The sequence below is a fragment of the Gadus morhua genome, chromosome 11, assembly GCF_902167405.1.
Source record: "Gadus morhua chromosome 11, gadMor3.0, whole genome shotgun sequence".
Taxonomy (NCBI): domain Eukaryota; kingdom Metazoa; phylum Chordata; class Actinopteri; order Gadiformes; family Gadidae; genus Gadus; species Gadus morhua.
In genome coordinates, this window is record NC_044058.1 from 29,482,008 (window position 1) to 29,508,344 (window position 26,337).

The 26,337-nt window shown below is 49.1% G+C and overlaps 3 protein-coding genes across 6 annotated transcripts in view; 1 reads left to right on the plus strand and 2 right to left on the minus strand.

Annotated features, from left to right (window-relative positions):
* LOC115553548 (acyl-CoA dehydrogenase family member 11) overlaps positions 1 to 26,337 on the plus strand; it is a 50,888-nt gene that overhangs the window by 23,578 nt on the left and 973 nt on the right. The window contains exons 1-14 of one of the 4 annotated variants that reach the window (XM_030369892.1): positions 444 to 521; positions 15,049 to 15,347; positions 16,153 to 16,379; positions 16,824 to 16,923; positions 17,103 to 17,220; positions 19,114 to 19,256; positions 19,849 to 20,001; positions 20,386 to 20,480; positions 21,283 to 21,382; positions 23,338 to 23,478; positions 24,020 to 24,112; positions 24,840 to 24,947; positions 25,040 to 25,211; positions 25,567 to 25,633. In XM_030369892.1, the coding sequence (XP_030225752.1) occupies positions 15,060 to 15,347; positions 16,153 to 16,379; positions 16,824 to 16,923; positions 17,103 to 17,220; positions 19,114 to 19,256; positions 19,849 to 20,001; positions 20,386 to 20,480; positions 21,283 to 21,382; positions 23,338 to 23,478; positions 24,020 to 24,112; positions 24,840 to 24,947; positions 25,040 to 25,211; positions 25,567 to 25,633 (1,805 nt within the window). In that variant the 5' untranslated portion in view covers positions 444 to 521; positions 15,049 to 15,059. Of the gene's footprint in view, positions 1 to 443; positions 522 to 10,626; positions 10,735 to 15,048; positions 15,348 to 16,152; positions 16,380 to 16,823; positions 16,924 to 17,102; positions 17,221 to 19,113; positions 19,257 to 19,848; positions 20,002 to 20,385; positions 20,481 to 21,282; positions 21,383 to 23,337; positions 23,479 to 24,019; positions 24,113 to 24,839; positions 24,948 to 25,039; positions 25,212 to 25,566; positions 25,634 to 26,337 lie in introns of those variants that run through there. The other 3 variants (XM_030369891.1, XM_030369894.1, XM_030369893.1) reach the window with 3 other exon arrangements.
* Positions 986 to 3,131, minus strand: LOC115553554 (E3 ubiquitin-protein ligase TRIM39-like). The gene is made up of 2 exons (XM_030369902.1): positions 2,908 to 3,131; positions 986 to 2,804 (listed from the first exon to the last, which is right to left on the minus strand). The coding sequence occupies exon 2, from the start codon at positions 2,801 to 2,803 to the stop codon at positions 1,178 to 1,180; it is 1,626 nt and encodes a 541-aa protein (XP_030225762.1). The 5' UTR covers position 2,804; positions 2,908 to 3,131; the 3' UTR covers positions 986 to 1,177.
* LOC115553555 (E3 ubiquitin-protein ligase TRIM39) lies at positions 11,343 to 13,721 on the minus strand. The gene is made up of 2 exons (XM_030369903.1): positions 13,501 to 13,721; positions 11,343 to 13,398 (listed from the first exon to the last, which is right to left on the minus strand). Exon 2 carries the CDS (start codon positions 13,395 to 13,397, stop codon positions 11,772 to 11,774), a length of 1,626 nt encoding a protein of 541 aa, XP_030225763.1. The 5' UTR covers position 13,398; positions 13,501 to 13,721; the 3' UTR covers positions 11,343 to 11,771.

The following is a 26,337-nucleotide window of genomic DNA, read 5'->3' on the forward strand; positions in this document are numbered from 1 at the left end:
CAGCCTCCATGGTTCTTTTTATTTGACTTTCCGTTGTGGGCCGGGGTCTGTGCGGTCCTGTGGGGACGTCTCCACGGTAACAGAGGTTTGTGTTCCCCTAACTCTTCTGTTTGCTCACCCTTTCAGTGCCCAAGTTCTTCTCTCAGTCTGATTTTTAAAGTCATGAAAAATGTTTTATTAGGCGCTGCATGTGTTTTCAGTCTTTTTGAAACTCTTTACATGAAATAATAAACCTGGTTCATCGCCCACATAGCGTTCCTGTCCTTTGTAAACATGTAAATGATTCTTTATAAAAGTTGTATCCCAAATGCAATTCATCCTTATTTTTAGTTAGATATCCTTATTCAGCACTAAAAGGTTTATGGGCGGGGCCCCGGGCTCCCCCCCCCCCCCTACCCCTCTGATCCCTGCGGTGACCTTTGACCGCCTTCCCGGGTCAGATGCTTGACTTGGCGAGTAGGTCGAACTTTTACTTTGAAGGTACGAAGCGGACCCCGGAGGAAAGGAAAACAACAGAGACGGTAAGACTTTGTCGTTTCGTTGCGTTAGTGCTAATTTGTTAATTGCTTTTGAATTGTTTAGTATTGTATTTGATACAGATGCTCACATGTAAACTAAGAAGAATATTTCTGAAGGACGTCGTAGTGTGTTGTTGTCGCTGTATTAACGTAGACGCGAATGAGAACGTTAAAGGGCCAACATGGTTATGTACACAGTTTGAGGCGCTTATGGATTCACCAGAAAGTTATAATTAATATATTTCTCACCGAGCATAACTATTTTAAACGCACTGTAGTGTTAATGAGAGACTATCTCACCGTCACCCTCCAAGAGGACCGTTTTGAAGAGGCATTGGTTAACCAGCTGAAGGTTCTCTAACCTCGTCTTATCTTTGTTACTAGTTATCAAAATAATAATAAAAATAACATTTTACACTTTCAGCTAACCTAATTATATTTAAAAAATGATCAGATAAAAGACATTGAACATTTAAGAGTAGTCTAACCAGTTTTAATGATACATATTTTTTATAGTACAGTGTAATACATTTTGTTGTTGTTAATTAACAGTGAATAGTACGATATGAATGCAGTTCTCTCAGATCTCCCATGGTAAAGATTCCCATTCAGGAAACATTAGTTATTTTGATTGTTTATTTTGTTATCAAACAGAAGTCCTAGTCTTTTTGATTGACAGGTGAGATGATCAGGGGGGTAGAGTTTCTACCTCCTTCATGATACCATGGATAGAGGATTGGATAGAGAGGCTTGGTGAAGGCGCAGCCAGTAGCAGAGTAGATATGAACCCTGGCTTCCACATCATAGAAGGAGACCAGACCCTCATCATAATCAACAAACACCCCCACCTTCTGGAGCTCAGCTCTCAGAGGGAGACGGGCAGAAGGGTTATCTCTAAATACCAACACATCCTTGTAGTATTGAAGAGTCCAGTAACCCGTCTCAGGGGTCCACATGGTCCCACCGCTTCTGTCTATGGACTCTCTGACCACTCCTAACCCCCATGCAGTCTTGTCTTTAACCTGGACCTCAAAGTAAAATCTCCCTGAGGAGAAGCTCTGCCTCGTGAGAACACATGTATACCCTGTACATCTCTTAGGGTTGTCTGGGAGTGCCTTCAGTACACCTCCATAATGTACTTGTTTCCCATCCTCAGACAGGATGAGCATGGGATGAGCTGTATCAGGATCCAGAGTCACATCTACTTCATACTGCTGGACCCTCTTCAGTTCAGCATTATCACCCAGCTTCTTCATCTCCATGTTCAGCGTCTCCTCCAGCTGATCCAGGGATCTCATCAAGGTCCCTGCGGATGACGGAGGACGGACCTCCACCGTGGTCCAGTCCCTGGTGGGTGGAGGATCCTTCAGGGATCTGAAGGCCTGGAGGAAGTGGAGGTGGTCTTTAGTGTGTGAGAGTGGCTTCACCTCTGAGCTTCTATTGGTCAGATCTCCTATTTCCTGCTCCAGCTCTTTGATGAGGTCTTCAGCTTGTTTCTCTCTGGTTTTCAGTCTCTCTTTAACTGTTTGGTTGAAATCATCTCTGCACTTTTCAACGCGACTCATCAAAGCAGTGAAAACCTGCCCACCATGGGCTATCACTCCATCTGCGTCTTTCTTGCTAAATTCAACTATGTCTTTTATCTCCTTAATCTTTCGTTTTCTCTCCTGGATCATCTGCTGAACTTCAGCCTCTATCTTCCCCAGCAGGGCCGTCTTCACTTCATATTCCTCCTTTAGAGGTACAACAGGATGGGACCTGTGGTCACCCTCTGTGCAGAACAGACACACACACTCCTGTTCAGTCTGGCAGAAGAGCTCCAGAAGTCGGTCGTGTTTCCTACACATCCTGTCTTCCAGACGGTCCATAGGCTCGACCAGCCGATGTTTCTTCAGGCTTGCGACTCTCTGATGTGGCTCCAGGTGGGTTTGGCAGTAAGAAGTAAAACACATTAGGCAGGACTTCACAGCCTTCAGCTGGGTCCCAGTGCAGACGTCACAGAGAACTTCTCCTGGTTCAAAACAAGGCAGCTCCTTTACTCGTACGGTCGTTCTAAACAGATCAGCCATCTCTGATACAAAGATATTGACCTGTGGATCAGGTCTAGTGTCGAACATCTTGTTACAAATAGGACATTTGCACTGGACTTGTTCATCCCAGAATTTATTAATGCAGGTTCTGCAGAAGTTGTGTCCACACGGTGTGGAAACTGGGCTGCTGAACACATCCAGACAGATGGGACAGGAAAAGTTCTCTTCAGACCAGGAAGTGTTAGCAGAGGCCATCCTAGAAGACAAGGTTCATGTATTGAGATGTTCCATTATTGTTCTAATTCCATAAGGGGAAGCGAGGTTCAAACTTTTTCTTAAAGTTGTGCTGATTTACTCACCTTGTTGTGGTTTCTGTGTCAGACGATGTTTTCCAAAATGCTTCTTTCCTCCTGAAAGAGAGAACTGCTTCCACGTTGGATGGCTTTGGTTTCTATGATCCTTAAGTTTCGTTTCTTGAACAAGTCGTCCTCTCCTCTGGCTCCTCCTCTAACAGCTGACCGCCCCCACAGATTTTCTACTGTAACTGGGGTTAAGAGCAATACAAAAACAATTGACATAAAAACAAGCCTCTCCCAGTATGCCCAGGGTATGTATATGTGCTAGTATGTTTTTTCTTTTAATATTGAGTTAACATAGTTAACTCAGTAGTAGTAGTTAGTAGTAGTAGTTAGTAACGTAGTTCCATAAGGCTTAACTCCCAGACTCTAACCTCATAAAGCAGCTGCATCATGTGACTTGGGGTAGGGCAGACGGACCAGACCAAGGGTCACTATTCAGAGACAACACAGCCAATGGCACCACAGAGAAAAACAAACAGCAAAACAGATCTAAAATGTGCCGTGGCAGTTAACAATGTCACTCTATAACTGATGGTGCATTATGGGTAGCCTTTATGTGCCAGTGTGACGATGGTTGAGCATCAGGGAGACGGAGGCGAAACTGTTGAATTTCCTTCTTTTATTTTCCAGATCAAAAGCAAGGGCTTCTCTGATCGAGTAGGAACGCAGCACAGGACTAAACGCGGTAGATCTGCAGTACACCATATGGCCACGGGTGGCTCCCATTCACACTTCTTTACCACGGCAATTTTATTTTGGCGAGAATCATATATAATAATACACTACATTTTTAACTCTGTTACATCCACCTCCTCTGAATTCCACCAAAATCTACAAGGCCGCAGGGCATTATGTCCACCTCTACCAAAAAAATAATAAGAAATCCACATGACATGGTTACACATATACTCCAACTTGAAAAGTATCCCCAAAGGAATGAAGTGGAAAGAGAGGCACAAAACTCACTACCAACTTCTGGAAGCAGGATGCACCCCACACAAACCATGTCTAACAGATATAGGAGCTGGCCCCCACACCTGGACTCTGACTCATGTAATGTCAAAACACACTGATCACATCAAGACCCTTAAGGTACGAACACACCAAACGCGTACCCGCGTACAGATGTACGCGCGTAACGCAGCTAAAATGTTGCTTGACCATTTTGTGTCAAAAATGGTCCTACGTACGCAGCTACGCGCCTGTGGCTGCGCTGGATTTAGGAGTCCGAGGAAGGAAACCCAAACGCCGCCGTGTTTGGGTGCATGATAGAGCTTGGATCGGGTTAGATTAAATAAGCTCGGATATAAATAACAATAATCGGGTTAAATAATTTCACATGGTGTGTCTGGTGTGTTTCCAGCATTCGTAGTGTTGATCAGCAGAGAAATAGTCCGCCAAGACGTTGAGGTTGCTTAGCAACCAGAGACTCTGTCCATGCAAGTGAACGGAGCGTTCACTCTTCGTTATAACTATCAAACCAAACATCCTTCACATTCACCGAGCGAACATTATGAAAGTAAAATGCACATTTCTCGCTAAAAATGTTTCCATAAACGCATTTAATGGCGTAACTATGTTACTATTTCCACCCAGAATAAAGAAAGATGTCGGCCGTATGCTTCTGTGCAAGCGTCACTACTCTCTGCCAGTGACGTCGGGTCAAGCTCCACGCTGATTGGCTATCGCGGCTAAGCATCACGCGTATGAGCGTAAAAAGTTCAATTTTTTGAACTCCTCGCGTACGCGCGTATATGTACGCGCGTATATATACGCGCCTCATACGCCGCTAACGCGAGTAAAATGTTGCTTATACGCATGTAACGCATGTACGCGCCTCATGCGCGCATAAATCAATGGTTCCCTATGGAAAAATTGCCGATTTTATACGCGGGTACGCGTTTGGTGTGTTCGTACCTTTAGTCTCACTAAAACATCCTAAACATTGACCTAGAAACGGCATTGCTTACAAAACCCTGTTTGGACATCTGACACAGTAAACGGTTAACTGGCTTTACTATACGTCCAAACCGAATCCTAGCTGTGTGCAAGGTGTTGGAATCTGAGTGAGCGGAGGATGACCGTGTGCTTTGTGTATCGTCTAAGCGCTCTGCGTTGTGTGTGCGTGTATTCCGAGAGTCAGTGAGGAACATGTTGTTTTTGAGGAGAGTGTCAACAGGCAGGCGTGGGACTCTACCATACATACGGTAAAATGGGGGATAACCTGTGGTTTCATGTACCGTGCAATTGTACATAAACGTCAGTGTCTGGAGGTGTCGGGGCCAATTACATTAAGTTTCAGGCGAGAGGGCGCGAATCATGTTCCCCAACGTCCTGTTGAAACGCTCCACACTGCCGTTGCCCATTGGATGGTATGGGGTGGTTCGGGACTTCCTCACACCGGCGACCTTCAACAATTCACTGATTAGTTGACTTTCAAACGAGGCCCCCTGATCGGAGTGGATCCTCTCAGGAAACCCATATATGCAGAAGTACTTGTCCCAGAGTTGCTTCGCCACTTGTTTGGCACACTGATCACGGCAGGGGAAGGCTTGCGCCAGCCTGGTAAAATGGTCTGTAACCACCAGCACATCAACAGACTTGTTGTTCGAATCCTCTGCGGTCCAAAAGTCTATGCACACGATTTCGAGAGGAGCAGACGTTTTTATACTCTCCAGGGGTGCTCTTCCTTCTGGATCAGCAGTCTTGCTGATGACGCATCTTGGGCAGTGACGGACATATTCTTTAACGTCCCTGTCTATGTGAGCCCAGAAGAAACGCGGACGGGCCAAGCTCAAACTCCTGAACTGCCCCTGATGACCAGCACTGTCGTGAATGCCCTTGAGGACCTCAGACTTAAAAGAGTCAGGGACCACTAACTGGTGTCTTTTGTTCCTGGACACCTGGTCTTTGGAGACTCTGTACAGAATGTCATTGCAAGTGGTCAGTTTCTCCCAGTGTTTCAGGTACCTTACAACCATAGCAGGCTCCTTAGATTTCTCTCTCCTGGATGGACGACAGCCTCGGTCCACATAATACAGCACCCTGGAGAGGACAGGATCACTCAACTACCCTTCACGCAGTTCTCTCTCTGTAAAAGCGGGCAGGGGCTCTTCATCAGTGGGAACCAGCTGTGGGAGCTGTTGGAGAATGCCAACAGCTCGCACCCTGGCACTTGACTCCCATCGACTGTGTGTCTCAAGGATGGCAGAGACCTCGTCTTCGGAGAAGGACAGGTTCTTGGCACCGTCAGACACATAGGGCTCCCCTCTTTCACACTCCAAGTCATCTTGGATGGCAGACTGCCTAAAGGTGTCCTGGACAGTGTCAGCCGAGACAGGGACTGCCTTGGCAAGGAGCTCACTGTAGGGGTCTCGGAGCAGCTGTCTCCCAGCAGCTGACCTCACGAAAGGCCGACGACTCAGTGCATCTGCAACCGTGTTCTTGGGATACGGGATGTACTTGATATCAAACACGTAGGATGCCAACTTTGCCACCCAGCGCTGCTCGCAGGCATCCAGTCGTGGCTTGGTAATGATGTGTGTGAGGGGGTTATTATCCGTCCACACAGTGAACGTATGACCCTTAAGCCAATGACTAAACTTGTCACACACGGAGCACTTTAGCGCTAGAAATTCTAGGCGATGAGCAGGGTACTTTTTCTGAGCTCTTGAGAGGGATTTGCTGGCGAAAGCCAGCAAAGCCGTTGCAGAGTAATCGGGCACAAAGTGCTGGTAATAGTTTACCATCCCCAAGAAAGACCTCACACGAGTCTGAGACGGGGTCACTCCATCATGTTCCATCAGGTCCGTAGCCACCATCTTGTTGACGGCCTCAACCTTAGCTGGGTCTGTGGACACACCTGACTCATCAATGATGTGTCCCAGAAACTTCACAGACCTTCTGAGCAGCCAGCTCTTCTTCGGGGCCAGTTTCAGGTTGTGCAGGCGAAGCCGACCAAAGATCTGCTCCAGCCTCTCAAGAGCCAACGCCTCAGTTGGTGCAAATACTAGCAAATCGTCCAGATAGCATAGCAAGCTTAGAAAGTTCTGGTCACCGAATATGCTGATCATCATCCTCATGAAACTGGCTGGGCTGTTGCACAGGCCCTGCGGGAGACGGTTGTACTCATACAAGCCCATGGGTGTTGTGAATGCAGAGTACTTGCGGTCTTCTTCATGCAGCGGCATATTGTAAAAGCCGGACGTGAGGTCCATTGTGCTGAAGAACGTGTTCCCACCCAGGGCAGCTAGGCAGTCAGCTTGGTGTGGAAGTGGATGGGCATCTTTCAGCGTTCGTTTGTTGAGCCATCTGAAGTCTGAGCACACTCTCAAGTCACCATTTTTCTTGCACACAAGGACGAGAGGCGAGGGACCCACCTGTCGCCCCAGAGCTTGCCGATGTCTACACCTGTCTGGCGTTGGAGGACATGGAAGCCCCGGAGCTCAGTGCCGCTCAACAGGCCACATCTGCCAGGCCTGCAGGAACGTCTGCGCCGACTGCTAACATCGAAACTGTGCGGGAGAGACTGGAGCATGTTGGCCTGAGGGATCTTGACCTTGAGTCTTGTGACGTGACGACAGACTGGCGAACTAAGCTGACAGACCTTGTGATCAAATATGAGGACATCTTCTCCCAACATCACCTGGACTGTGGTGAGGCCAAAGAGTTTGTACCCAGGATTCGGCTCACGGACGAGAGGCCGTTCCGTTTGCCTTACCGATGTATCCCGCCTGCTGAATACCAGAAGCTCAGCCAGGTCTTCAGTGAGATGGAGGAGAAGGAGATCGCCTCGCATCAGGACGACGGAGACGAAACTGTAGGATTTTCTTTCTTTTATTTTCCAGATCAAAAGCAAGGGCTTCTCTGATCGAGTAGGAACGCAGCACAGGACTAAACGCGGCAGATCTGCAGTACACCATATGACCACGGGTGGCTCCCATTCACACTTATTAACCACGGCAGTTTTATCTTGGCCAGAATCATATATAATAATACACTACATTTTTAACTCTTACACCAGCACCAAACAGTGTGAAAGTCTGAAGTGACGGACTGGTTTCGTAGTTTAGTTCTAGTTGTATTTCGGGTTATCAAGGTGTGATTGAGCGAAATGAAAACACTGGAAAACACACTTTTTGGGTACGATGGCTGTGTGAATCATGTATGGTTCTTTATTTCCCTGTTATACACAAACACAGGAAACGCACAAACATAAACAGGTATCACCATACCAACAACTCAACATAAAACAGCCCAAAAATAGGTCTCTCTCTCTCTCTCTCTCACTCTCCCTCTCCCTCTGCTGGTTCATAAAGTTGATGGAATTGAGTGGTCTTGAGAACATCCACAATAACAATATAGGCATATCTCAATTAATTTAATTACTTTATTTGCATCATTTAATCTTAAACCCTTAGTGAAAATATAGGCTGTTTGTACTTCATATATGTACATTTATGACAAAATCGTGAGGACTAGGCTTGTGACACACACACACATGTGGCGCTCGCGCGGTAATAGCTCATTTGCGCCACCGAGTGATCATTATGTGCAAATGCACAGCCTCCCATTCAAATGACTTAGGGGTCATTCGACCCCTCTTGTGGCGCTAGTAGCAAGTAAAAATGGCCCGGCGCTTCTTATGTTAACGTGAACTAAAACGTAAACTGCTCTCTAACTGATTTTTTAAGGTGAACTAAAAGGTAAACTGCTCTCTAACTGATTGTTTAACGTGAACTAAAAGGTAAAGTGCTCTCTAACTGATTCCTCCACCTCCTCCAGGACATCGACATCAACACAGACGATGAGCTGGACGCCTACATAGAGGACCTGCTCAACAGGGGGGACTGAGGCCGCCGCCCCCTAAAGACTCTAGCTTTGGTTCTCCTGGGGGCCCTCAGCCCACCAGAGAGGGGCCCTCAGCCCACCAGAGAGGGGCCCTCAACCCCCCAGAGAGGGGCCCTCAACCCCCCAGAGAGGGGCCCTCAGCCCCCCAGAGAGGGGCCCTCAACCCCCCAGAGAGGGGCCCTCAGGAGGGGCCCTCAGGAGGGGCCCTCAGCCCCCCAGAGAGGGGCCCTCAACAGAGAGGGGCCCTCAGCCCCCCAGAGAGGGGTCCTCAGCCCACCAGAGAGGGGCCCTCAGCCCCCCAGAGAGGGGCCCTCAGCCCCCCAGAGACCCCTCTGCCGGTTCTTGATGGTTTCAGCCTCCATGGTTCTTTTTATTTGACTTTCCGTTGTGGGCGGGGTCTGTGCGGTCCTGTGGGGACGTCTCCACGGTAAAAGGGGTTTGTGTTCCCCTACTTTTATATCCACATATGTTTGTTAACGTTTGAATCGTTGGCTCCTGCTCGTTGGTTCTGAGAGTTGTCTTGTGTTCAGAGGCTTGGGTTTCAACATTAATCACAATATCTGTTTGATCTTCAACCAATTAAGGATCATCTGACTTGCCTATATATATTGTGGTGGCCCAGCCGCTGAGCAGTGCCCCACATGGCCACGGGGTGGCCACAAAGGCAGGCAAAGGCAGCCAAGGGGTGTGGTTCTGGATGGGAGGTACTATTCAGCTTACCCTGCACAGGTGCGCTGAGCTAGCCCTGCAATCAGAGGGCCTTTTTAACTCCACCAGAACAGGCTGAAGAGAGACTGGCTGGAGGAGCGTGTGGAGACCAGAGACACGTTAGGCCAGTCTCGTGGTAAGAGGCCTGTGGCCAACCCTCTTGATCACTCCAAAACTAATCAATGAAGGTACGTTCAAGTGGAACGAAGAGCTGTTTTGTCGGTGTGTGTGAATTGTGTCATGCTGTAACCCGACCGAAGGCCGGCAGCTGAACAGGAACCCCAACGACTTGAAGAGGAACCCCAACGACTTGAAGAGGAAACCCAAGCCGAGCTAGGGCGAAGAGGTCAGTGGCAGGGACCACAGACCCCACTAACCTCGGACTATCTTTCTCTCTCTCTCTCTGGCCCCACCCCAGGAAGAGCCAGAAAGGGCACCCTGACGACAGCCGCCAACCCGGTGAAGATTTGAGTTGCCTTTTGCCCCCTCCCTTTTCCCCCTGCACCTTTTTATAAATAAATGACTTAAGTTGATTTCACCGCAACCCCCGCTTCCGCCTGTTCTATTCTGATTGGTGATCCCACTGTTGTACCTCAGAGACCAGGCGCCCACTATATATATATATATATATATATATATATATCTCTATCTCTATCTCTATCTCTCTCTCTCTCTATATCTCTCTCTATATCTCTCTCTCTATAAATATATATATATAAAGAGGATCCAGTCTGTAATGAAACACTAAGTTTCTTCCCTTTAAAGTCGTGGTCCTGTGGCCACCTGGAGCACCAGACCTGTACTGGGTTTTATCAGTGTGTCTCTGTCTCCAGGTTGCCCTCTGGGGGAACTCTTCTGTTTGCTCACCCTTTCAGTGCCCAAGTTCTTCTCTCAGTCAGATTTTTTAAGTCATGAAAAATGTTTTATTAGGCGCTGCATGTGTTTTCAGTCTTTTTGAAAACTCTTTACATGAAATAATAAACCTGGTCCATCGCCCACATAGCATTCCTGTCCAATCTAAACATGTAAATGATTCTTTATAAAAGTTGTATCCCAAATGCAATTATTATATCATTAGTTAGACACCCTTATTCAACACTAAAAGGTTTATGGGAGGGGCCCCGGGCTCCACCCCCCCTACTCCTCTGGTCCCTGCGGTGACCTTTGACCGCCTTCTCCGGTCAGATGCATGACTTGGCGGCGAGTATGTCGAACTTTTACTTTGAAGGTACGAAGCTGACCCCAGAGGAAAGGAAAACAACAGAGACGGTAAGACTTTGTCGTATCGTAGTTTATTGTTTTTGAATTGTTCAGTATTGTATTTGATACAGAATATTTCTGAAGGACGTCGTAGTGTGTTGTCTCTGTATTAACGCAGACTCGAATGAGAACGTTAAAGGGCCAATATGGTTTTGTACTCAGTTTGAGGCGCTTTTCGATTCACCAAAAAGTTATAGTTATTATATTTCTCACCGAGCACAACTATTTGAAACGCACCGTAGTGGTAATGGGAGACTATCTCACGGTCACCCTCCCAGAGGACCGTTTTGAGGAGGCATTGGTTAACCAGCTGTAGGTTCTCTAACCTCGGCTTGTAAATGTAAATGGACTGCATTTATATAGCGCTTTTCTAACCATTGGCCACTCAAAGCGCTTTACAATATTGCCTCACATTCACCATTCACGCACCGACGGCGGAGTCAACCATGCAAGGCGACAGCCAGCTCGTCGGGAGCTAACAGTCAGGGTTAGGTGCCTTGCTCAAGGACACCTCGACACTCAGCTAGGAGGAGCCGGGGATCGAACCAACAACCTTCAGGTTACCAGCCAACCCGCTCTACCTCCTGAGCTACTGGCACCCGTGTATTGTATAGACCTCTGATTTAATGAGCCATTCGCAGTTTCACTTTTCCAGCCGTGTGGACTTATACATGCATGGCTTAAACTTTGAGACAAGCATATGCTACTGGCAGGATCAACCACGACATTGTATTTGTTGTCACTAGTTGTTAGGGTTAACCCTTAACCATAACCCTGTCAAAATAATAATAAAAATAACATTTTGCACAACTAACGTAATAGTATTTAAAAAACGATCAGAAAGAAGTCATTGAACATTAAAGAGTAGTCTAACCAGTTATAATGATTTATATTTATTTATAGTACACAGTGTAAGTTGCATTTTGTTGTTAATTAACAGTGAATATTACGATATGAATGCAGTTCTCTCAGATCTCCCATGGTAGATTCCCATTCAGGAAACATTAGTTATTTTGGTTTGTTTATTTTGTTATCAAACAAAAGTCCTAGTCTGTTTGATTGACAGGTGAGATGATCAGGGGGGCAGAGTTTCTACCTCCTTCATGTGAACCTGGATGGAAGATTGGATAGAGAGGCTCAGTGAAGGCACAGCCAGTAGCAGAGTAGATATGAACCCTGGCTTTCACATCATAGAAGGAGACCAGACCCTCATCATAATCAACAAACACCCCCACCTTCTGGAGCCGAGCTCTCAGAAGGAGACGGACAGCAGGTTTATCTCTAAATACCAACCCATCCTTGTTGTATTGAAGAGTCCAGTAACCCGTCTCAGGGGTCCACATGGTCCCACCTTTTCTGTTGATGGACTCTCTGGCCACTCCTAACCACCAGTCAGTCTTTTCTTTAACCTGGACCTCAAAGTAAAATCTCCCTGAGGAGAAGCTCTGCCTTGTGAGAACACATGTAAACCAACAAGTAAATCTCTTAGGGTTGTCTGGGAGGTTCCCCACTGGACCTCCAAAATGTACTTGTTTCCCATCCTCAGACAGGATGAGCCAGGGAGCAGCTGTATCAGGATCCAGAGTCACATCTACTTCATACTGCTGGACCCTCTTCAGTTCAGCATCACGCAGCTTCTTCATCTCCATGTTCAGTGTCTTCCCCAGCTGATCCAGGGATCTCCTCAAGGTCCCTACGTATGACGGAGGACGGACCTCCACCGTGGTCCAGTCCCTGGTGGGTGGAGGATCCTTCAGGGATCTGAAGGTCTGGAGGAGGTGGAGGTGGTCTTCAGTGTGTGAGACCTGCTTCACCTCTGAGCTTCTATTGGTCAGATCTTCTATTTCCTGCTCCAGCTCTTTGATGAGGTCTTCAGCTTGTTTCTCTGTGGTTTTCAGTCTCTCTTTAACTGTTTGGTTGAAATCATCTCTGCACTTTTCAACGCGACGCATCAAAGCAGTGAAGACCTGCCCAACATCGGCTATCACTCCGTCTGCGTCTTTCTTGCTAAATTCAACCTTGTCTTTTATCTCCTTAATCTTTAGTTTTCTCTCCTGGATAATCTGCTGAACTTCAGCCTCGATCTTCCCCAGCAGGGCCGTCTTCACTTCATATTCCTCCTTTAGAGGTACAACAGGATGGGACTTGTGGTCTGTCACTGTGCACAACAGACACACACACTCCTGTTCAGTCTCGCAGAAGAGCTCCAGAAGTCGGTCGTGTTTCTTACACATCCTGTCTTCCAGGCGGTCCATAGGCTCGACCAGCCGATGTTTCTTCAGGACTGCGACTCTCTGATGTGGCTCCAGGTGGGTTTGGCAGTAAGACATAAAACACATTAGGCAGGACTTCACAGCCTTTAGCTGGGTCCCAGTGCAGACGTCACAGGGAACTTCTGCTGGTTCAAAACAAGGCAGCTCCTTTACTCGTACGGTCGTTCTGAACAGATCAGCCATCTCTGATACAAAGATATTGACCTGTGGATCAGGTCTAGTGTCAAAAATCTGGTTACAAATAGGACATTTGCACTGGACTTGTTCATCCCAGAATTTATTAATGCAGGTTCCGCAGAAGTTGTGTCCACACGGTGTGGAAACTGGGCTGCTGAACACATCCAGACAGATGGGACAGGAAAAGTTCTCTTCAGACCAGGAAGTGTTAGCAGAGGCCATCCTAGAAGACAAGGTTCATGTATTGAGATATTCCATTATTGTTCTAATTCCATAAGGGGAAGAGAGGTTCAAACTTTTCTCAAAGTTGTGCTGATTTACTCACCTTGTTGTGGTCTCTGTGTCAGACGATGTTTTCCAAAATGCTTCTTTCCTCCTGAAAGAGAGAACTGCTTCCACGTCGGATGGCTTTGGTTTCTATGATCCTTAAGTTTCGTTTCTTGAACATGACGTCCTCTCCTCTGGCTCCTCCCCTAACACCTGGCCCCGCCCCTACCACCTGGCTCCGCCCCCACGGACACACGGTTCACTGTCGTTTCAACTTTCACAATCTGGCTTTGGGTGCATTTATGCGCTGTAATTCAAATATGTTGCTTTGTTTTAAAATATTACAATATTACAATACAATATACAATATTTAACAAAACACTGTAACTGGGATTAGGAGCTATACAAAAACAACTGACATGTCTTGACTATTTCTGAGGGTTGTATTTTTCTTTTGTCTTCACAAAAACAACCCGCTCCCTGTATGCCCAGGGTATGTGTGCTAGTCGGTTTAGTGATTTAATATTGAGTTAACCCTGTGTCACGCCGCGTCCTGCTACGCGGTCCAACACCCCCATCTAGTGGCCACTTGACGCCACTGCACCTCATTCTTCCGTCACACCTGTCTTCAATCATCAATCTCCACTTCCTACTCCAGCCGGGGATCTCCATCCAGCCGGCGCTAGTTCGTCGTTTGCAACTACCCAGTTTGTATCGGTCCTACCAGCTTTCTCTAGACCCAGTTCAGTGTTCCCGTTCTCTTGATAACCCTCTCCCCTCTTCCCTAGTTCTCCGTCCGTCACTCTGCCTACCTGTCACCGAATCTTTGCCTGCCTGACTTCCCGTCTATCGTCGAGTCCTTACCTGTCTGACTGCCTGTCTGACTGCCTGCCTGACGCTGAACCCTCGCCTGCCTGACTGCCGCCTGCTTCGCCCCAGCTTGTCACCTACTACCCCGTGTCCCAATAAACCCTGTTTCCTTTACCCCGTCTCTGCCTCCCCGTGTCCAGCGCTTGGGTCCCCTCGCCCTGTTCCTTAACACCCTGGTAGTTCCATAAGGCTCAACTCCCAGACTCTAACCTCATAAAGCCGCTGCATCATGTGACTCGGGGTGGGGCAGACGGACCAGACCAACAGGTTCCCTGTTCAGAGACAACACAGTCAATGCCAGCACAGAGAAAAACAAACAGGAAAACAGATCTAAAATGTGCCGTGGCAGTTAACAATGTCACTTTATAACTGATGGTGCATTATGGGTAGCCTTTCTGTGCCAGGGACAAACAGTGTGAAAGACTGGAGTGACGGTCTGGTTTTGTAGTTAAGTTGTAGTTGTTATTTAGGGTTATCAACGTGTGATTGAGCCAAATGAAAACACTGGAACACACACTTTTTGGGTACGATGGCTGTGGGAATCATGCATGGTTCTTTATTTCCCTGTTATACACAAACACAGGAAACGCACAAACAGGTATCACCATAACAACTCATAGCATAAAACGGCCCAAAAAATAAGTCTCTCTCTCTCTCTCTCTCTCTCTCTCGCTCCGCTCTCGCTCTCGCTCTCGCTCTCGCTCTCTCTGTCTCTCTCTCTCTCCCTCCCTCTCAGCTGTGACCAACATGTCCGCCGGGTCGATGCGTCTGAACCACAACACGAGTGCAGCCTGGCTGAGGTTCCTCCTCCGGGGTCAGCCCACCTGTAGACCCGCCCTGCAGGTCAGAGGGGTCAGCGCCGTCCAGCCAGGGACCTCTGCCCCCGACGAGGCCGCCGCCCGGGACCCCCACGCCCCCCCGCTGTTCTCCAGATCCAGGACCGGTCTGTTCTTCCAGGCCCAGCCTCAGCTGAAGAACCCCTTTCTAGAAGACCCTCTGTTAGGGAGGTATCTCAGGAGACACCTGCCACACCAGGTAAGGATCAGACGCTGCTGAAGGCTAGGCAGTGTTTGAATAGTGTGGTCAACACATTGGAAACGTTCATGTAGTCAGTAAGTCAGGCCTATTCAACTAGCGGCCCGTGGGCCAAATGCGGCCCCTCTTAGTTTTTTTCTGGCCCGCAAGAGGTTGCATGCAAAAAATAAATAAAATAAAGGAGAAACATAGTTGCATGCAAATCAGGTTTCTGTGTTTAGCCGGTGATACTAGCCAGTATCAGTACCCCACAATCAGGAACTGGCATCACTTTTTCTGACAAAGTTTGGCTCCACTGATAGGTGTGAGTCTAGCTTTTCTCATATGAATGCCATCAGAACAAGGGCACGTTGCTCCATGACCTATGAGAAGCTGCATGAGTGTCTCAGGATGAGCCAAACTAGGCAAACAAGGCAGTGCAATCTTTCTCACTGACTCACTGGCTCAAAATGTCTCATATGTACAGTAGTTCTGTTTTGTGATGATTCAAACAACATTGTTGAATTCTAAATACGTGTCCAAAATATGTGAGAACAAAATCTTTTATAATGATACGATTAAAAGTGAAGAAGGAAGGAATGCGTCTGACAAGTTTATTCCATGTAGTAGCACTATATATATATTAAGTTAACACTACTTTAAGTACGATTTATTTGTAGCAATTCATTCACATAGTTTTACTCGGTGTGGCCCATGAACCCCCAGTGGTTTTCCTTTTCGGCCCACTTGTTAAGGAGGTTGAATAGCCCTGCAGTAAGTGATGACTAACACAAAGGATGAGGCTAGATGCTCTGTGTGTCTCCAGCAGGCCGTGTTCTCAGACCTGCAGGCGTTTGGGGAGAGGATCTCAGATGAGGTGGACGCCTGGGGGCGAGAGTGTGAGGTCAACCCCCCCAGGCTCGTCCCCTTTGACCCTTGGGGTAGAAGGGTGGACCACATCGTGACCTCGCCCGCCTGGCAGCGCATGAAAGAGCTGTCTGCCAGCGAGGGGCTGGTCGCCATCGGCTACGAGAGGTCGTGTGGTGAATGGAGGTCAGGGGAATCAAACTCTCGTTTACATGTTGCTTCTCTTTTGTGTTACTGCTCGGTACGTTCTGCGGTGATTTCCATGTTTCCCATCCGGGATGAAGAAGGTACATCTGATATTTAAATTCAGATTTGCATCCCTTTATGAACGGGTCCAGTGTGAAACTCTAGTCTGAGGTTACACCGTATTTAAGATCCTGGTTATCATGGCCACGTCTGTCTCTCCTTCTGTCTGTCTGTCTGTCTGTCTGTCTGTCTGTCTGTCTGTCTGTCTGTCTGTCTGTCTGTCTGTCTGTCTGTCTGTCTGTCTGTCTGTCTGTCTGTCTGTCTACCTGTCTGTCTGCCTGTCTGTCTGTCTGTCTGTCTGTCTGTCTGTCTGTCTGTCTGTCTGTCTGTCTGTCTCTCCTTCTCTCTGTCTGTCTACCTGCCTGCCTGCCTGCCTGTCTGTAGTCGCGTCCACCAGATGAGTAAGCTGTTCCTCTACTCCCCGTCGTCCGGTCTGTTCACCTGTCCTCTGGCCATGACTGACGGAGCGGCCAAGGTCATCCAGGTGTGATACTGATCGATTCACCTCTCTGCTCTTTGAGCTGCACACTGTTCCACTAGTGACCGTCTGGGGACACAAGTGCAGTAATAATAATAGTGATAACTGTAATAGTTATTAGTAAATGTTGTGTATAAGTGGATCGTGAAGCAGTTTGTTCGTTAACCAATCACGGCGCGCCGCAGTCTCTCGGGGTGCCGCCGGCCGTTGACTCCGCCTACAGGAGGTTGACCTCTCGCGACCCCGAGCGGTTCTGGACGTCTGGCCAGTGGATGACCGAGCGGAGGGGCGGATCGGACGTGGGTCAGTAGTCGGAGCTCCACTCGTCATCCTGCCTCGTAAATGCCAACAGAGACGAGAATGATATCTAGTGACAAAGTTGAATTATATTACTTTATCTGTATTATATTACTTTATCCGGACGATTTGAGTCCAACCTTAAGGAGCTAGGGGCGCAGTCCTTACAATAGTCCTTGACAGACTGGCCTCCATTGGTATCACTGACACACCCCTGCACTGGTTTAAATTATATCTTTCCGGCCGTACTCAGTTCATCCAACTCAAAACTTTCAAATCACAGTCACTTCCAGCCACTACCGGTGTTCCCCAGGGTTCTGTTCTAGGCCCCCTCCTGTTCATCATTTATCTACTTCCACTTGGCCATATTTTCCGTAAATTTAACATTCATTTTCATTCCTATGCGGATGACACCCAGCTCTACATATCCACCAAGCCCACTTCTACCCTTCCTCCCACCTCCCTCTCCGATTGCCTACAATAAATAAAATCCTGGTTCACCTGCAACTTTCTCAAACTCAACAGCAATAAAACAGAAGTCCTCCTCATCGGCACCAAATCAACCCTCACAAAACCTGACAGCTTCTCCATCACTATCGACAACACCTCAGTCTCCCCCTCCCCTCAGGTTGAGGGGTGTCATCCTCGACAGCACACTATCATTTCAAGCACACATCAATAACATCACCAGGTCTGCCTACTACCATCTACGCAACATCAACCGCCTCCGCCCATCCTTCACACCCCATAGCACAGCCATCCTTGTTCACACCCTGGTCACTTCCCGCATCGATTACTGTAACTCCCTCCTCTTCGGTCTCCCCCTCAAGTCCATCCGCAAACTCCAACTGGTCCAGAACTCTGCCGCCCGCATCATCACCAGAACCCCCTCCATTAATCACATCACTCCTGTCCTTCAGCAGCTTCACTGGCTCCCGGTCAAAACCCGCATCCACTTCAAGATTCTGCTCCTCACCTTCAAGGCCCTCCACAACCTCGCCCCTCCATACATCTGTGAACTCCTACACACCAACACACCCGCCCGCACTCTCCGGTCCTCCTCTTCCATTCAATTCACTGTGCCTCCCGCCCGCCTGGTTACCATGGGGTCCAGAGCCTTCAGCAGATCTGCCCCCCACCTCTGGAACACCCTCCCACCTGACATCCGTAATTCCGACACTCTTTCCACTTTTAAGTCTCGTCTCAAAACACATATTTTTAAACTGACATATTCCATGTAACCCATTTCACCCCACTTATGTAAATTGTTCAATGTATCTTGTTCTTGTGTTTTTTATGATTGTTGATTTTGTTTTTAAACTGCCCTGTAAGGTGACCTTGGGTGCTTTGAAAGGCGCCCTCAAATAAAATGAATTATTTAATAGTTCATTAAAGTAATTTCTTTCTAGTTTGAGAAAGTTGCAGGTGAACCAGGATTTTATTTATTGTAGGCAATCGGAGAGGGAGGTGGGAGGAAGGGTAGAAGTGGGCTTGGTGGATATGTAGAGCTGGGTGTCATCCGCATAGGAATGAAAAAAAATGTTAAATTTACGGAAAATATGGCCAAGTGGAAGTAGATAAATGATGAACAGGAGGGGGCCTAGAACAGAACCCTGGGGAACTCCGGTAGTGACTGGAAGTGACTGTGTCTGGTTGAGATGGCCAACAAATGAGTGTAATTGATACGTTGCGATTTATTCTCCCACGGTACCGCCGCGGTCGGTAGCCTGCGCCGCGGTCGGTACCGTGCGCCGCGGCCGGTAGCGTGCGCCGCGGTCGGTAGCGTGCGCCGCGGTCGGTAGCGAGCGCCGCGGTCGGTAGCGTACGCCGCGGTCGGTAGCGTGCGCCGCGGTCGGTAGCGTACGCCGCGGTCTGACTCGCTCCCTTCCCTCCGTCCAGCCGCTGGCACGGAGACGCTGGCCGAGCCCCAGCCGGACGGGTCCTACCGGCTCCACGGCTTCAAGTGGTTCACCTCCGCCACGGACGCCGACATGACCCTCACCCTGGGCCGGGTGGTGGGCCGGGATGGATCCATCCCCCCGGTACGGCCCCGCCGTCCCCGCAGACCCAGACCTGTCGTCACAGGTGGACACGCCCACCTGTGATGTCATAAGGGGTAGTTTTCCAAAATGGCTTGTAACGGTAAACCACCCCACACCTGGTGGCAGGTCATGTGACCTCTTTAACGGTAAACCACCCCACACCTGGTGGCCGGTCATGTGACCTCTTTAACGGGACTTCAGAGATGTTCTGCAGTCTAGCTTTGTTTGTTTTGCCGGTTAAAATAGTCCCGTTATTTTGGCAGATTATTTTACAGAATCCTTCAGTTTAGTCCGATGGTCGAAGCATTTAAGCAAACTGAAATGTTGCAGCCATTGGAAAAGAGAAGGGATTGATTCATGGTCAATGTTTCGATTGGATTAGATTAGTTAACACTGGTAATCCCCCAGTAGTAAGTGCTATTCACCCCAAAAGTACTTAACACCCTTTTATACCAAGTTGAAAGATCTGAGTATCTCCTCTTGTGTCGCGATCAAACACTTCCGTGAGCCTATCCCAACCATCTCTAACCGTCGTCTGACTCCTCCCCCTCCCCGTCTGACTCCTCCCCACCATCTGACTCCTCCCCCCCAGGGCAGCCGGGGTCTGTCCCTGTTCTACGCTGAGGTCCGCCGGGACCCCCAGGGCCGGCTGGAGGGGATCGAGGTCCAGCGGCTGAAGGATAAACTGGGGACCCGCCAGATGCCCACCGCGGAGCTGCTGCTGGACGGCCTGCCAGCGCACCGGGTCAGTGGCTCCCCCCCCACCCCCCACCCAGGGGGCTGACGCACCCGGCGGCCATCTTGGATCGAGGCGCTAGCCCGGCGGCCATCTTGGATCTAGACGCTAGCCTGGCGGCCATATTTGATCTAGATGCTAGCCCAGCGGCCATCTTGAATCGAGACGCTAGCCGTGCGGCCATCTTGGATCTAAACGCTAGCCTAAGCTAGCTTTTAGTTTATTGATTCCTGTTGGGAAAGAGAATTTCAACAAATATGACAAAAAATATTTCTCTGATAAAGTGCCTGTCCTTGATGTTTCTCCACGCAGAACCATGTCACATGCAGTTTAAACAGGGTGGACCGTGGCCTGTAACACTTTATTTTCTGTCCTGCTCTTCCCTTTCACCAGTTGGCGGAAGAGGGCCGAGGCGTAGCTTCCATCGCTAACATGCTAACGGTCACCCGGATCCACAACAGTGTGGCCGCCGCCGCCGCCATGAGACGGTAGCGTAGCCACGTTAGCTTCCCTCATTCCACCTGTGAGAACCCCCCCGGCTGGTCACATGACCTGGGGTCCTGCAGCTGGTCACGTGACACTGGGGAGGCATGTGGTTCAGGAGGTAGAGCGGGTCGGATGGTAACCGGGAGGGTGCTAGTTCGATCCCCGTCTCCTCCAACTTTGTGTGGAGGTGTCCCTGAGCGAGACGCCTCACCCTGACTGCCCCTGACCAGCTGGCTGTCGCCCTGCGTGGCTGACTCCGCCGTCGGTGTGTGAATGTGTGCATGAATGGGTGAACGTTAGGCGATATTGTGCAGCACTTTAACCCTGACCTAACCCTAACCACTACTACCCTGACCCTGTTGCGCTAGCTTGTTAGTTCTTGATTTTTGCTCGCATGTGAATGCATTATGTTCTTTCCATTACATCGTAAAACTGTATCGTTTACCAAGGTGCATGGAAAATAATTTATCATGAAAAGTGTCCCAATATATCGATGTTTAAAAAGGGACATAATTTACTGAAATTATCGCTGGCATAAAACCTATGACGCGTGACGTAGCAGTTGGATGTGGAGGTCCTTGTCCTACAGGCTGCAGCCAGACATTAGAGCGGTCCTCTGACTCTGACCTGGTGGGGGGGGCTCCTGGGTGGTGTTGGTCCTCTGACCTGGTGGGGGCTCCAGGGTGGGGTTGGTCCTCTGACCTGGTGGGGGCTCCAAGGTGGTGTTGGTCCTCTGACCTGGTGGGGGCTCCAGGGTGGGGTTGGTCCTCTGACTCTGACCTGGTGGTGGTGGTGGTGTTCCAGGGTGGTGCAGCTGGCCCGGGACTACGCCACCCGCCGCTCCGCCTTTGGCCGACGGCTCCAGGACCACCCGCTCCACCTGCAGACCCTGGCCAGGATGGAGGTAGTCTGAGGAGGTGGGGTCGCTCCACCCCCAGCTTTTAGTCCTGCTTTGTTCACTCTCATACAGTTTCTATAGCTCTATATCTATATCCCTGTTTCTATAGCTCTATATCTATATCCCTGTTTCTATAGCTCTATATCTATATACCCGTTTCTATAGCTCTATATCTATATCCCTGTTTCTATAGCTCTATATCTATATCCCTGTTTCTATAGCTCTATATCTATATCCCAGTTTCTATAGCTCTATATCTATATCCCTGTTTCTATAGCTCTATATCTATATCCCTGTTTCTATAGCTCTATATCTATATACCTGTTTCTATAGCTCTATATCTATATCCCTGTTTCTATAGCTCTATATCTATATCCCTGTTTCTATAGCTCTATATCTATATCCCTGTTTCTATAGCTCTATATCTATATCCCTGTTTCTATAGCTCTATATCTATATCCCTGTTTCTATAGCTCTATATCTATATCCCTGTTTCTATAGCTCTATATCTAGGTACCTGTTTCTAGAGCCTGAGGGTACTTTTTGTGCTTTTGTATTTTAACTTAAATCTTTGTTCCACAAACTTGAGCTGAGTGAGGTCAGCCCCCAGGTATGTATGTATGTATGTATGTATGTATGTATGTATGTATGTATGTATGTATGTATGTATGTCTGTATGTCTGTATGTATGTATGTACAGTACGTACAGTACGTATGTATGTATGTACAGTATGTATGTATGTATGTACAGTACTATGTATGTATGTATGTATGTATGTATGTATGTATGTATGTATGTATGTATGTATGCATGCATGTATGTATGTATGCATGTATGTATGTATGTATGTATTGGAAGGAGGGATCCCCCACTCTGCGTTCATTCTCAAGATTTCCTCCGGGCTAATTAAGGGAGTTTTTCCTTGCCCTCTTGGGGGCTAAGGTCAGGGGGGGAGGGGGGGGTCATAAATATAGCCTGTTAAGCCCTTTGAGGCTGTACCTGTGGTTAGGTACTGTACCTGTGGTTAGGTACTGTACCTGTGGTTAGGTACTGTACCTGTGGTTAGGTACTGTACCTGTGGTTAAGTACTCTACCTGGGGTTAAGTACTCTACCTGGGGTTAGGTACTCTACCTGGGGTTAGGTACTGTACCTGGGGTTAGGTACTGTACCTGTGGTTAGGTACTGTACCTGTGGTTAGGTACTGTACCTGTGGTTAGGTACTCTACCTGGGGTTAGGTACTCTACCTGGGGTTAGGTACTCTACCTGGGGTTAGGTACTCTACCTGTGGTTAGGTACTCTACCTGTGGTTAGGTACTGTGGTTAGGTATGCCGCTTTTCCACCGCACATGTAGCTCGACTCGACACGACACGACACGACACGACTCGACACGGTAGCAGCGCGGGTCCTTTTCCACCGCAAATAGTACCTCCGGGACGTGGGCGGGGTCGGCTGCGTGAAAGGGCCGTGACGTATTTTTGTACGCGACGCAAACAACACCTACGTAACCCACACATGGACAGAACCCACATAACAACAATGGAGAACATCGATGCGATGGTATTCGTGTTCATATTATTAGCTGGCATGTTGAAGAAGTGGAATATGTTGGCTGCGGCGCTGCTATGGCTGTTACCAGCATGGTTGCCATGTCGCTCTCGTGACTTCGTCACACTCTCTGGCCAATCAGTGGCCGGCCGTCTGCCGACGTCACCTTTTAGCATCGGCTCAGCCGCTTGGAACCTAGAGCGAGGCGGTACTAGAAAAAGCAGCCACTTCAGGTACCAGATACCATGTTTTCGCGGTGGAAACGCAAAAAATGCGAGCTGAGTCGAGTCGTGTCGAGCTGGTACCATGCAGTGGAAAAGCGGCAGTAGTGTACCTGGTGTTAGGTACTCTACCTGGTGTTAGGTACTGTACCTGTGGTTAAGGGCTAAACTACCACCACGCCGTTGACCAGGTGGAGGCGCGGGCGGCGTTCCTCCTGGTGATGGAGGTGAGTCGCCTGCTGGGCCGGGAGGAGACGGGCGTGGCCTCGCCGCTGGACCGCCACCTCCTCCGCCTGCTCACCCCCGTCCTCAAGCTCTACTCCGCCAAGCAGGTGAGCGGCGCCGCGCTTAACGTGGGCGTTCAAGTGGGTAGAACTTTATCGGTCCCGTACAGGATGAACAGTGCAATGAAAGGGGCGTGTGGGGGCTGGCGGTCAATAGGTCACAGACCTGTTCTGAGGATGCTCTGTGATGTATTTTATTATTTTATTTTTATTATACAGGAAAGTGTTAAAGGTAACAAAGTTACAATTTAAAACGGGCCTGACTCAGTATAAAGCTGTTTTTCAACAGGTCACAACAACATATAACAGGAAGAAGGCAGGTCACACGTCACATTTACATACAGCACATAACAGGAACATAACACGTCTATAAACAGTCCGTGTTTGTAAGTGTAGCTATTGCCTTTTTGAACTGTGGGATGGATTGAAAGGATCCAGTATGAGCTACACAGGCCTTATCGTGGCCATCTTGGATCCTAACCCTAGCTGGGCTTTGAATCGGGCCTTCAGTTCCCCCACCCAGCTGCTGTTTGGATCCAAGATGGCCGCCAGGTGAGGCTGACTCAATGCTGTTCCCTGTCGTTGGCAGGCGGTCGCTGTGGTGTCCGAGGGTCTGGAGAGCTTCGGGGGGCAGGGCTACATGGAGGACACCGGGCTACCAGGACTGCTGCGGGACGCCCAGGTGAGTCCAGGAGCTAGGTGTGGCCTGGAGCCAGGTGAGGGGAGGAGCCTGGAGCCAGGTGAGGGGAGGAGCCTGGAGCCAGGTGAGGGAAGGAGCCAGGTGAGGGGAGGAGCCAGGTGAGGGGAGGAGCCTGGAGCCAGGTGAGGGGAGGAGCCTGGAGCCAGGTGAGGGGAGGAGCCTTGAGCCAGGTGAGGGGAGGAGCCAGGTGAGGGGAGGAGCCTGGAGCCAGGTGAGGGGAGGAGCCTGGAGCCAGGTGAGAGGCCTGGTTCAAGGTGAGGGGCCTGGACCTGGTGGCCCCCTGTCTGGTTATTTTAGGACCTCGATTTCAGGGGCCCTAAATGTCGCAGTAGTTCTACTATATAATTCTCTTTAGAAGAAATACTGTTTGAAGTTTGATTGTTTAGATGTTGTCTGCTGTGGTCATGACCAGCTCCCCCTCGAAGGTGAAGAGACCAGCGTCCATCTTGTCCCCTCAGCGTCGATCTTGTCCCCTCAGCGTCCATCTTGTCCCCTCCAAAGCATCCATCTTGTCCCCTCAGCGTCCATCTTGTCCCCTCCAAAGCATCCATCTCGTCCCCTCAGCGTCCATTTTTGTCCCCTCAGCGTCCATCTTGTCCCCTCAGCGTCCATCTCGTCCCCTCAGCGTCCATTTTTGTCCCCTCAGCGTCCATCTTGTCCCCTCCAAAGCGTCCATCTTGTCCCCTCAGCGTCCATCTTGTCCCCTCAGGTGCTGAGCATCTGGGAGGGGACGACCAACGTGCTGTCTCTGGACGTGCTGCGCTGTGTGGCTCGCAGCTCCGGGCTGGTCCTGCAGGCGTACTTCACACAGACGCAGGTACCCGACCGCTGCTCGCTCAACGCCCGCCCTGGGGGAACGTGGTGTCCTCCTGACCCTCCACCAGCCACATGTGTTCTTCTGCCCCCCAGGCCCTGCTGGGGCACGCCTCCAGGCTCCCCCCCCTGGCTCCGGCTGTCGGGGCACTAGAGGGCGCTCTCTCGGCCCTGGGGGTCTTTGTGGAGGAGGCGGCCGCTAGACCCCCCAGCTACCTGGAGCTGGCGGCCCGGGACCTGGCCTACAGCCTGGCCCGCATCTACATGGGTCAGCCCCCACATGTTGTATAAAGAACCTGGTTCAACAGGTCCCTGCCCCGTTGACCCTATGTCTTAACGAGGGTCTAGCTCGTTAACCCTATGTCTTAACGAGGGTCCACCTCGTTAACCCTATGTCTTAACGAGGCTCCCTCTAACCCTATGTCTTAACAAGGGTCCACCTCGTTAACCCTATGTCTTAACGAGGGTCCAGCTCGTTAACCCTATGTCTTAACGAGGGTCCAGCTCGTTAACCCTAACACTTAACGAGGGTCCCTCTAACCCTATGTCTTAACGAGGGTCCCTCTAACCCTATGTCTTAACGAGGGTCGCCTCGTTAACCATACCCTCTGCCCGTGCTCCAGGTGCGCTGCTGGTCGACCACGCCTCCTGGGAGGGGGCGTCGCCATCAGACACATACGCTGCCCTCAGGTAAAGGAAATGACAACTTTGATCAAGTACAGTTCTGTTTTTAGTCTTCTCACTGTGTTTTATTTAGACATACTTTTTGTAGTTTCAATTGCTTTTTAATCCTTAGACTGTGAAAAAACTGAAATTTCCGTCCTATCAGCATTCACCGAGACAATCGGCTCTGTGAAGGATGTCGTGTGTGTATATAACATGTTACCAGGTTGTGTGTGTGTATATAAAATGTTACCAGGTTGTCTGTGTGTGTGTGTATATAACATGTTACCAGGTTGTGTGTGTGTATATAAAATGTTACCAGGTTGTGTGTATATAACATGTTACCAGGTTGTGGGTGTGTGTATATAACATGTTACCAGGTTGTGTGTGTGTGTGTGTGTTTGTATATAACATGTTACACACATATATGTATGTGTGTATTTAATATGTTACCAGGTTGTGTGTGTGTGTGTGTTTGTGTGTATTTATGGTGTTTTGTACCTATCACATCTTACAAGGTGGTGTTGTGTGTGTGTATACCGGTATAATGTGTGTATAACATGTGCACCAGGTGGTGTGTGTGTGTGTATATAATGTGTGTATATGTTGTGTGTACCAGGTGGTGTGTGTATATATAATGTGTGTATATGTTGTGTGTACCAGGTGGTGTGTGTGTATATAATGTGTGTATATGTTGTGTGTACCAGGTGGTGTGTGTGTATATGTTGTGT

What these genes read in the sequence shown, in the direction of transcription:
- LOC115553554 (XM_030369902.1), bottom strand. Translation starts at nt 2,803, where the DNA reads ATGGCCTCTGCTAACACTTCCTGGTCTGAAGAGAACTTTTCCTGTCCC.
- LOC115553555 (XM_030369903.1), bottom strand. Translation starts at nt 13,397, where the DNA reads ATGGCCTCTGCTAACACTTCCTGGTCTGAAGAGAACTTTTCCTGTCCC.